This window comes from Oryx dammah, unplaced genomic scaffold (genome assembly GCF_014754425.2).
Source record: "Oryx dammah isolate SB20612 unplaced genomic scaffold, SCBI_Odam_1.1 HiC_scaffold_1, whole genome shotgun sequence".
Taxonomy (NCBI): domain Eukaryota; kingdom Metazoa; phylum Chordata; class Mammalia; order Artiodactyla; family Bovidae; genus Oryx; species Oryx dammah.
The window spans coordinates 97,396,836-97,409,360 of record NW_024070185.1 but is presented as its reverse complement, the minus strand read 5'-3'; the positions used below and the strand labels follow the sequence as shown (position 1 = coordinate 97,409,360).

The 12,525-nt window shown below is 44.4% G+C and overlaps 1 protein-coding gene across 5 annotated transcripts in view; it reads right to left on the bottom strand.

The window, feature by feature from the left end:
• PALM2AKAP2 (PALM2 and AKAP2 fusion) overlaps positions 1–717 on the bottom strand; it is a 507,547-nt gene extending 506,830 nt beyond the window's left edge. For 3 of the 5 annotated variants that reach the window (XM_040237459.1, XM_040237441.1, XM_040237467.1), the window contains exon 1: positions 646–705. In XM_040237459.1, coding sequence (XP_040093393.1) covers positions 646–650 — 5 coding nt within the window. In that variant the 5' untranslated portion in view covers positions 651–705. Of the gene's footprint in view, positions 1–645 lie in introns of all 5 variants that reach the window. The other 2 variants (XM_040237431.1, XM_040237449.1) reach the window with 1 other exon arrangement.
• Between the last annotated feature and the right edge of the window lie 11,808 nt (positions 718–12,525).

The window sequence follows — 12,525 nt, the reverse complement described above, 5'->3', positions numbered from 1 at the left end:
CCCATGCCTCCCACTCAGTGCCCACGGTGCCAAACGCTGTAATTCAACCCGCGGCTGCTGGTCCTACTGTTCTGTCTCCTTTCTCAATTACTCCAGGAACAAATCAATTATTTGGGGGTCCTCTTGGTTTCCAGTAGCCGGGGCACTGCAGCCCTGGCTCATATTCCCCACTAACTCATCATGCTTCCATTACACGCTTCATATCAAGCTACATTTGCTTCTGATCCGCAGTGACCCCCCCCCACTCCCCCCTCCACACACACTTCTTTTTTCTTTTTTTTGACTGCAGTCCAATAATGCTGACAAGGTTAGGAATCGGAAGTAATGGCTATTGCGGCCAACTCCCTGAGCGGCGGAAGCTTGGGGCAGGGACGGGAAAGCCTAGAACGTGCCTCCCTCTACAGCAACATCGTCCCCTCCCGAGACCAAGGGGCAGCGGCCAAAACCACGCATCCCAGGTCTCGCACCCCTTGGCTCCTGCCTTCCCGGCTGCTGCTATAGAAACGCCAGGCGTACACAGGGGGCTGAAATTAAACACCCATCCTGGACCGGGACCCAAGCCGGGATCAGCCGGCTGCCTCGGTCGCCATAGCAACATGCGGAGGGGAAGGCAGCTAAAGGCGCGCGCGGCGCGGGGACACTCACTCCATCGCGGGGCTCCGGGCTGCTGCGGGGTTCTCTGGCGCTGCTCGCCTCTGCCGGAGCCGGACGCTCTGGTCGCGCCGCGCGCGCGAGGTGGAGCCGGGAGCGGCCCCCCTCCCCACCCGCAATCCCTCCTCCCCTTGAGGGTTGAAAGTGAACGCTCAGGCTCTCTCAGCTCCCAGCCTGCGAATAAAACGGGAAGCAATTGGATAATGTTGTTCGCTGGGCGCTAGACAAGCCACTCCACTTGAGTGTTTGGGGAGGGAGCGCGCCGGCAGCTGCGCCGGGCGGTGTGGCCACCAGCGCGCAGGGCCCGGGAGCCCGAGGCGCCAGGTGCGCCAGCAGCTCCCCTGGGACGGGCGGCGCTGCCCCGAGACGCCGGGAACCGGTGGGAGGCGGGAGATGTGCGGCTGCGGTGGGTGGCACAGCCCAGAGGGTGCAGGGAAACGATTGAGTCATTGGCAAGGTTGCAGCTCTTGTGGCTTGGAAGCTGCAAGAGAACGAAGCGCCTGGCCTCTGCAACTAGCAAGTACTGCCCCCAAGAGACTGGGCACAGGTTCGAAAACACCATTGTGCCAGCTCAGCGGCCATCCAGTCTGGGTTTCCCAAGGAAAACTCCAGTTGCGCTGCGGCGCGTTAATGCGGTGTTCCATCACACTGGCGACCCCACGCCCTTCTTACCACTCCACGTTCTGCGTATTCCCGCCTGCCAGGAAGATATTGCCCAGAGTTACCTTCCCTAGTTAGTCCTTTGAAAACAATAGATAGACTGAACATTGTTAGCACGGCCCCACCCCAGAGTCATAAGCCTGCTGGGCATATATTCCCTTCCTACAATTCCTCTGAGAATCCTCTACTCCTAATGGTTTTCCAAGTGGGAACCTGGCCCCCATCCAGGGGCTTTACACCTGCTGCAGTGAAGAGAGGATGAGACAAGCTTCAAGCTTTCATTGCATCTTACTTCCAGGTCCCTATGAGAGTAGGTGTCTGCTAGGGGCTGGGGATGCAGCCCTAAGCTTAGCCATCTCAGTCCTTGTCTTGGTGAAGCTCAGACTAATGTAGAAGGACAGAGAAAGAAAAATAAATAAACAAACAAACAAATAGATCATCATAGGCTGAAGATATTGCTGTAAAAATTAAGCAGTAAAATGCTGTGATTAATGTCTTAAAATTAATTTATGGGGCTTCTCTGGTGGCTCAGTGGTAAAGAATCTACCTGCCAGTGCAGAAGACATAGGTTTGATCCCTGGTCTGGGAAGATTCCACATACTGCGGAGCAACAAAGCCCCAGAGCCACAGCTATTGAGCTTGTGCTCTGGAGCGGCGGAACCGGAACCCCGGAACCCCGGAACCCAAACCGCAATTCCTGAGGCCACCGCTGCAACTAGTGAAGCCTGCTGTACCCTGGAACCTGTGCTCTGCAATGAAAAGCCACTGCAATGAGAAGGCCACACACAGCCCCCACTTGTCACAACTAGAGAAAATCCCACACAGCAATGAAGACACAGCACAGCCAAAAATAAAAAATAATTATAAAAATAATAATTTATGATGATACAGAGCCCTTGAATTTACTAAAAAGCATTGAACTGTAAATTCTAGATGAATTTTATGGTATATAAACTATATCTTATTATAGCAGTTTTCAATAAATATTCTGATGGAGACTCAAAGGGAAGTACCCCCGCAACCCACCCTTTAAAGGACTGGCCTGAGAAGGGGAAGGTTGGGAAATGCAAACCACAGCGGGAAGGGCATTCTAAGCAGCCACCAACTTGTTTGGTGGCTCTAGACTAGACAAGGAAGACCTCTACACACTCAAGAGACCGAAAAGAAACCAGCACAAAGTGTTCTGCATAGATTCACTCCCTTCCTTTCCCTCTGGAAAGCGAGCGCCACAGTCAAACCCAGTGAAGACTCACAGAGACATTTTGTGGAAAGAGGTCCTAGCTCTTCTCCAGGTTCCCATTCAGAGGATCCAGGGTGAATCTGGAGATCAGAAAACCCTTCCTCAGCCCATGTCCCTCTGCAGCTACCATGCAAGTTTACTCTTCTGCTTCATAGTCAAGCCTCTTGAAAGGGTTGCCCATACTCACCATCTTCACATCTTCCCTCGTATTTACTCCCTGTAGCCTACAGAATCAGAGAAGGCAATGGCAACCCACTCCAGTACTCTTGCCTGGAAAATCCCATGGATGGAGGAGCCTGGTAGGCTGCATTCCATGGGGTCACTAAGAGTCGGACACAACTGAGCGACTTCACTTTCACTTTTCACTTTCATGCATTGGAGAAGGAAATGGCAACCCACTCCAGTGTTCCTGCCTGGAGAATCCCAGGGACTGGGGAGCCTGGTGGGCTGCTGTCTATGGGGTCGCACAGACTCGGACACGACTGAAGCAACTTAGCAGCAGCAGCCCATAGAATTAAGTTCATCTGTGAGGAATCAAGACGCTTAATCAGGAAACAGATTTGTTCTTCTACCTCTTATAAGTTCAGAGACTTGGATCAGTTTAGCAGCTCTCGAAGAGCTGAGACCCAGCCTCCCCCAAAATGTTGCTCTTTTATTTGTGGTGTCCCTTCCTAAAGTCATTTCGTGAGCCAAGTTACTCTGCTGCTTAGACTCCAGCCATCATGTCTGCATTCCATTTTCAAGCACAAACAGTAGAAAAGGCAAAGGAAGCGCGTCAATTTCCTTTTAAGGAAGGCTCCCAGAAACTGCCTCAGGACACTTTCATTTACATCTCTTTGGCCAGAATTCATTCACACGATATTATTCAGTTTCCAGGGAGCCTGGGTGGAGCAGTCTTCAGTCTGTAAAGTCATGAATATTTCTGAAAGTCAGAGACTCCATTCCCAGGAAAGAAGAAGGAAATGGTATTGGGGGGGACAACCAACCATCTTTGCCAAACTCAGTCCTCAGTCCTTAGCTTCTGCCTCATCACGGACACCGCTCCCCCTAGAGTCACCAAGGCTGGCTGCAATGCACACCTCTCCATCCTCTTCCTATGTGACTCAGGACCAGGGTTTGACATTTTGACCACTCCTTTTTGTTGTGTGTGTTGTTTTTTTTAAGTTGCGCTTATCAAGGCATAAGTTACACTCGTCTTTTTCATGTGTACAGGTCTGTGAGTTCAGATACATTACACAGTCATGAAGTCACCACCATAGTCACAATAAGGAACATTACCATCACCCCAAGCAGTTCCTCTCACTGCCTTGATAGCAAGCCCCTCCTCCCACCTCCCTGGCAACACTGAGTTGATTTTTGTCCCCATGGTTTTGCTTTTTACAGAATGTCATGGAAGTGGAATCAATCAATATGTAGCCTTTTGCGTTTGGCTTCTCTCACTTACCAAACACTTTTGAGACTCCTCCGAGTTGTTGTGAGTATAAGTAATTCCTTTTCATGGCTAAATTGTATTATATTCTACAGATGCACCACAATTTATCTTCACCAGCTGATGGATATTTAGATTGTGTTAAATACTAATCAAACTGCTATACCCATCTGTGTACAGGTCTCCAAAGAAATGGCAACCCTCTCCAGTACTCTTGCCTGGAAAATCCCATGGATGGAGGAGCCTGGTGGGCTACAGTTCATGGGGTCACAAAGAGACAGAACTGAGCGACTTCACTTTCTTTCTCTATGTGAACATGTTTTCATTTCTTTGGGGTCAATGCTAGGGTCACCCCTTCTGCTTTGAAACACTCTCTTCTGTGAAGCCACACTGCTTCAGCTCTACCTATGCCTTACCTGCTATCTGTCTCTTAAATGTTGGGGTTCTGCTGGGTCTATCTTCAATTTTCTTTATTTGTTACTGTGCATGTCCTGTCTGTGCCATTTCATTTACTTCTGTGGCTTTGTTTACCCACAGACACAGTGCTCACGTTCCAAACGAAATCTCCAACCCACATCACTTTCCTAAATTTTAAAACTGAATACTCAAAGGCCATTGTGACATCTTCACAGACACCTGACACCTAATATGTCCAAAATTCACTCATCATTTTCACCTGTAAATCTCCTCCTAATATAAGAAGATGTGGCAAGAATACACAGAAGAACTGTACAAAAAAAGATCTTCACCCAAATAATCACAATGGTGTGATCACTCACCCAGAGCCAGACATCCTGGAATGTGAAGTCAAGTGGGCCTTAGGAAGCATCACTACAAACAAAGCTAGAGGAGGTGATGGAATTCCAGTTGAGCTATTTCAAATCCTGAAAGATGATGCTGTGAAAGTGCTGCACTCAATATGCCAGCAAATGTGGAAAACTCAGCAGTGGCCACAGGACTGGAAAAGGTCAGTTTTCATTCCAATCCCAAAGAAAGGCAATGCCAAAGAATGCTCAAACTACCGCAAAATTGCACTCGTTTCACACGCTGCTGCTGCTAAGTCGCTTCAGTCGTGTCCGACTCTGTGCGACCCCAGAGACAGTAGTTCACCAGGCTCCCCCGTCCCTGGGATTCTCCAGGCAAGAACACTGGAGTGGGTTGCCATTTCCTTCTCCAATGCATGAAAGTGAAAAGGGAAAGTGAAGTCACTGAGTCATGTCCAACTCTCAGCGACCCCATGGACTGCAGCCCACCAGGCTCCTCCATCCATGGGATTTTCCAGGCAAGAGTACTGGAGTGGGGTGCCATTGCCTTCTCCCATTTCACACGCTCGTAAAGCTCAAAATTCTCCAAGCTAGGCTTCAGCAATATGTGAACCAAGAACTTCCAGATGTTCAAGCTGGTTTTAGAAAAGGCAGAGGAACCAGAGATCAAATTGCCAACATCCACTGGATCATCGAAAAAGCAAGAGAGTTCCAGAAAAAAACCTATTTCTGCTTTATTGACTATGCCAAAGTCTTTGACTCTGTGGATCACAATAAAACTGTGGAAAATTCTGAAAGAGATAGGAATACCAGACCACCTGACCTGCCTCTTGAGAAACCTGTATGCAGGTCAGGAAGTAACAGTTAGAACTGGACATGGAACAACAGACTGGTTCCAAATAAGAAAAGGAGTACATCAAGGCTGTATATTGTCACTCTGCTTATTTAACTTATATGCAGAGAACATCATGAGAAACGCTGGGCTGGAGCAAGCACAAGCTGGAATCAAGATTGCGGAGAGAAATATCAATAACCTAAGATATGCAGATGACACCACCCTTATGGAAGAAAGTGAAGAAGTAAAGAGCTTCTTGATGAAAGTGAAAGTGGAGAGTGAAAAGCTGGCTTAAAGCTCAACATTCAGAAAACGAGGGTCATGGCATCTAGTCCCATCACTTCATGGGAAATAGAAGGGGAAACAGTGGAAACAGTGTCAGACTTTATTTTTGGGGGCTCCAAAATCACTGCAGATGGTGACTGCAGCCATGAAATTAAAAGACGCTTACTCCTTGGAAGGAAAGTTATGACCACCCTAGATAGCATATTGAAAAGCAGAGACATTACTTTGCCAACAAAGGTCCGTCTAGTCAAGGCTATGGTTTTTCCAGTGGTCATGTATGGATGTGAGAGTTGGACTGTGAAGAAAGCTGAATGCCAAAGAATTGATGCTTTTGAACTGTGGTGTTGGAGAAGACTCTTGAGAGTCCCTTGGACTGCAAGGAGATCCAACCAGTCCATCCTAAAGGAGATCAGTCCTGGGTGTTCATAGGAAGGACTGATGCTGAAGCTGAAACTCCAATACTTTGGCCACCTTATGCAAAGAGTTGACTCATTGGAAAAGACCCTGATGGTGGGAGGGACTGGGGGCAGGAGGAGAAGGGGATGACAGAGGATGAGATGGCTGGATGGCATCACTGACTCAATGGACATGAGTTTGGGTAAACTCTGGGAGTTGGTGATGGACAGGGAGGCCTGGCGTGCTGCAGTCCATGGGGTAGCAAAGAGTTGGACACGACTGAGTGACTGAACTGAACTGAATACCCTGCCTGTGTGTATGTGGTTAGTGCTCAGTCAGTCGTATCTGACTCTTTGTGACTCCATGGACCCTCCAGGCTCCTCTGTCCATGGAATTTTCCTATGCTAACAACACAGATGGAAGGGTGCTTGCAGAAACCTGGGCTTTATCTTTGATCCCTAACATCCTGACTTGCTGTATGCAAGTCAGTCAGCGAGATCAATCTGGGCTACCTCCTGAAAAGTCACAAAGCCATTCTCTTGTCCTTATGCTTATGCTGTTGATAAAATAAGCTCCCTCTTGGCCTCCTTGCCTCCAGTCACATCTAGTTCCAACCCATTCAATTGAACAGCCAGAGCAACCTTTCAAAAGCACCAATCTAATCATATAATCATCTTGCCTAAAATCTTTCAGTGTGCTTAATCACTCAGTCGTGTTAGACTCTTTGTGACTCCATAATCTTTCAATGGGCATCTCTTAACTTTAAGATAAAGGTTAAATTGAATTGTAGGTGCATCCTAAGTTCTTGGAAGTTCAATTCAGTTCAGTTCAGTCTCTCAGTCATATGTGACTCCATGACCCCATGGACTGCAACACACCAGGCTTCCCTGTCCATCACCAACTCCCGGAGTTTACTCAAACTCATGTCTATTGAGTCAGTGATGCCATCCAACCATCTCATCCTCCACCATCCCCTTCTCCCTCCCTCAATCTTTCTCAGCATCAGAGTCTTTTCAAATGAGTCAGTTCTTTGCATCAGCTGGCCAAAATATTGGAGTTTCAGCTTCAGCATTAGTCCTTCCTATGAATATTCAGGACTGATTTCCTTTAGGATGGACTGGTTGGATCTCCTTGCAGCCCAAGGGACTCTCAACAGTCTTCTCCAACACCACAGTTCAAAAGCATCAATTCTTCAGTGCTCAGCTTTCTTTATAGTCCAACTCTCACATCCATACATGACTACTGGAAAAACCATACCTTTGACTAGACAGACCTTTGTTGGCAAAGTAATGTCTGCTTTTTAATATGCTGTCTAGGTGGGTCACAGCTTTTCTTCCACAGAGCAAGCGTCTTTTAATTTCATGGCTGCAGTCACCATCTGCAGTAATTTGGGAGCCCAGAAAAATAAAGTCTCTCACTGTTTCCATTGTTTCCCCATCTATTTGCCATGAAGTTATGGGACCAGATGCCATGATCTTAGTTTTCTGAATGTTGAGTTTTAAGCCAACTTTTTCACTCTCCTCTTTCACTTTCATCAAGAGGCTCTTTAGTTCTTTGCTTTCTGCCATAAGGAAGCTAGTGAATTGGAAGCTTTCTTGGAAGTTACTGGAATGATTATTACAATTTTAAAAAGCAATGAAAAAATGAGAACTTATTTTACAGGACTGGCTTAGACTTTGTTAAGAGCTATAAATATGTTGTTTGCTGTATTTGGCTTTAGGGGGAAAAAATAACAAGACTTCAGAGTCAAACAGACTTTGGTTAAAACTCCAGCTTGGTCATTGACTAGCTTTGTGATTTTGGACCTATTATGTCTCAGGTTTCTTCCCCTATAAGATGAAAACAATAAAACTTATCTTTAAACGTTAGTTTGAAAATTAGATACAATATGCATAAATTGCCTAGCACTATGCCTGGTACTTAGTAGACAATGAACAATAGCTATGTGGTAATAAGCTATCATGATCATTATCATTATTGCACTGTAACTTGCCTTTAAAATCTCAATTTAACAGCCATCAATATGTATCTTCATAGTATTGAAGAGAGGAAATCAATACAGATAAAGGTAATAGATGATCAATTTGTTTATTCTCACTGATGAAGTGTGGATGTTACACACACACACACACACACACACACACAGACATATATACAGCAGAGCTACAAGGTAGCAGGTTATGGCTATGTGGAACCATTAATATACATTCTGTAACAGTTTATTCATTTAAGCTAAACTCACCAAGTACTGTTAATACATCAAATACATATTTATGACTTAAAAGTCAATAACATAACTATCTGAAATCTAGTCTAGAACTAGAAAACAGATAAAACAATAATATCATAAAGTCCAGCCCATAAATAATTATTCTTAACCTTCTTAGGGTCAGAACCTTCTTAAGTATCTGATGAAAACTGTGGCCTCTTAGTCCATGAAAAACACACAAACCCACATTTTGCTTTTAATATCAGGTAGTCTGTGGACCTATGAAGTCCATCCATTGTCTATGAACCTCAGGCCAAGTTCTGGTTGTCTGGAGTTACCAATTTGCTTGTATATACATTGTCCATGGGGTCGCTAAGAGCGTCCATGGGCACGACTGAGCAACTTCACTTTCACTTTTCACTTTCATGCATTGGAGAAGGAAACAGCAACCCACTCCAGTATTCTTGCCTGTAGAATCCCAGGGACAGAGGAGCCTAGTGGGCTGCCATCTATGGGGTCGCACAGAGTTGGACACGACTGAAGCGAATTAGCAGCAGCAGCAGCATACATTGTTTTATATTTATCCTTCGATCTTGCTTTGAGAGATTATTATCACCAATTTACAGACTAAGAAACTGAAACTTAGAGTAGTTAAACAACTGAGGTTTTATGTTAGCAAGACTCAAATTCATCAACAGAACCAAAATCTTCAGCCTCTGGGTCTTAAAACAAAATGACCAGCTCTGAGAGAATACCTAACAGGATTTTTATATACATATAATGAATAAGCTTTAGAAACAGGAATTTTTTCAACTGAGGACCATGGTGGGCTTCAGCAACCTGCCTGAGATTATAGGCAGAATTACGGGTTTGGGGGCGGGTGTGAGGGATAGAGAATGAAGGGTTCATACCTTAGTGTTTCATAATCCAAACCAAACAAAACTCCTAACACAACTATTTCAGATATAATTCTGAGCCTGTTTGGTGAAATGTTTTTCTGGTTTACTAGAAATAGAAGCACACAATTAGAAGAGATTGGAGAAAAACAGGAAAGGCGTTACTTCAGGTAGTTGTAGTTAAAACTGAGGAAGAAAGGTGTGAAAATGGGCACAGGAAAACAAAACAAAAGATCATTTTGGAGTCCTTCAGTCTAGGAACACATGACCCTACATGTTGCAGTAACTCCTGAGACCGTCATAGGATAATCATGGCCGGTGCTTTGTGTTAAAAACTTCCCCACTGGTCCAGTGGTAAAGGTTTGGCTCTCCAATGGAGGGGGTGTGGGTTTGATCCCTGGCCAGGGAACTAGGATCCCACATGCTTTGCAGCCAAAAATCCAAAACATAAAACAGAAACAATATTGTAGTGAATTCAATGAAGATATTAAAAATGGTCCACATTAAAAAAAAATCTTTTAAAAAAGTAAAAACAAAACAAAATGACTAAATGGGCTTTCAAATTTTTCCATATATATTAGGTCGTTAATTTTTATACCTTGCCTAGACTGAAATTTAGTTTCTTGGAAAGTATATTCAGAGTTCATCTTCACTTTCCTTCCTTGTCAGTGATGGATAAAGATATTACTATCATTTTAAGTCTACCTGGGAAGGAGAAAAATAAGAACAATCACTTTGTCAAGCTCCAGGCACCATCCAAATACATCCACAAACCCAAAGCAAACCTTTAGGTTAATAATTAAAATTAAAAAAACAGCAGTCTTCTAATTTGCTTGGCATTACTAGATTTCAACTATACTCCTGGAAGTTTTATGTCCTGTGGAGCTTTATGTACTTTTCATATTTTATAACAAGGATCATTCTACCCTTTCACTTTCGTGTCAATAATGTTACTATTAGAGACATTGGTATGTAGGAAAGAAATCTACCTCTAATAGAAATTGGGTATTTGTTCATCTAGAGCTGCTCATGTGTGTGTATGTGAGGTGGGGGTGTAATTATATAATTTACCAAGTTGCATTCATCTGCAGACCAGCCCCCCACCGACTTGGTTTACAGAGCCGGAATTAATATCATGGAGTCACCATTATCCTTCATGTCATACTCTTCTTTCACCACTAATTAGTTCTCTCTGAAAATATGTCACCCCAAATAGCTTCCTGTGAATCTACTGATGCTAGCATTGTGACAGGAGGGATGTCAGCAAAATGCAAAGAGCTCTTTTCTTTGGTTAAACATGGGCAAATGTTATCCCTCTTTTTCATAGTCTTCTACTGACTTCCCTCTATATATGAGTCTGTCTGCTCAGACAAGACACTGATAGCGCTGACTTCTGACTCATGGATGATTCTTGCAATCACAGTCTGTTGATGACTGGAGGGATTCTGGGGGTTACCTAGTCCAACAGCCAACACAAACTTCTATGTCTGACCTGGGACCATCCTCTGTGTTGAAATACACTTATTGTTTTCTTTTAGCTCAAAAAGCTGAAAAGGCCTATTTGTTTTTTGTTTTTAGAATCCTCTCACCCACCCACAAGATGACGTATGTGTTCAGAACAGCCCATGATTATGCGTGTACAGATGTAGCAAGAACACTCATCCCACCACTGCCAAGTGTGATCTACGACGGAAGATGAACAATGACCTCTCAGAGATAACCCAATGACACCACGGACTCATCAAGGGGACTTTGCCAAGGAAAAGCTGCCCCTTAACCACACATGGGAGAGAAACCAGTCCAATGTCACCCAAGCACACTGCTCATTGGTTAAGCCAAGAGCCAGAAGAGCTAGATGATGTTCCGTTGCTATAAGGCTATGGATGCTTAATCTAGCATAATCTCTTCAGCTCTCCTATGCTGAATAAAGCTGGAGAAGCTATTTGGTTACTTGGTGGTATCTCTAAAGGTAGGCTTATGTATCTCTTCATTGAATACTTTCATCTCCTGATATAAATATTAAATGTCAACATCAAAAGTAACACTACCTAAAATCGCCCACAAGATTTTTTTTTTTTTTAATATGCTTTGAGGAGGATCATTGGCAAGTTGGAAAACATTGATCTCTTTTGGAATTGGAAACTTTGATTTATCCTTGAAGGGAGAATGTTCTTTTGCTCTCAGGAAAATGTGAGGAGAATATTTACTTATGTGAATGCAATTAAGTACTCATTAGAATGTAAGCCCTATGGGGTGAGGATTTATTTTTCTATTTTGTTCACTTATATGTCCCCTAGAACAGTTCCCAGCACATAGTAGGCTCTTAATAAATATTTGTTGAATAAAATAATATAAAAATTTCCTTTGAGCAAGATCTCAAGAAATTGTACTTTCTTGGACATATTTTTTGTCAGATCCAAGTCTTTACAGTTGATGGTCTCCATGCTGCTGCTGCTGCTAAGTCACGTCAGTCGTGTCCAACTCTGTGCGACCCCATAGACGGCAGCCCACCAGGCTCCCCCGTCCCTGGGATTTTCCAGGCAAGAGTACTGGAGTGGCGTGCCATTGCCTTCTCCAGATGGTCTCCACAGATATGTATTATGGTTTCCTCAGTAGCTTAGTGATAACGAATCCTCCTGCAATTCAGGAGATGCACAGGAGATGTGGGTTCGATCCCTGGGTCAGAAATATCCCCTGGAGGAGGAAATGGCAACCCACTCCAGTACTCTTGCCTGAAAAATTCCATGGACAGAGGAGTCAGGCAGGCTACAGTCTATGGAGACCACAAAGAGTCAGAAGTAACTGACTCTTTCTATTCCAAAACTGAAATACAATGTTATAAGGTGGTTACAAAGGTAAGGCTGAATAGAGAAACGAGAAAGTCTTGCTGGAGAAGTTGATGCTCAGGCTATGTCTTTAAGGATGAATAACATTTAACCAGATGTATGCATGTGTGCACATGTCTGTGTGTATCTCTGTGTGTCTGTGTGTCCAAGGAGGTGAGGAAAAGTAGTGAGAAGATGTTCTAGAAAGAAGGACCAACAAAATCAAAGACAAAGAAACAGTAATCAGCAGGGTGATGTCTACTTATTTCTGGCATTTGCTGGAATGAGAGGCATATAAAAGGACCATAGTATCATTCCACACCAGAACTCCCTTT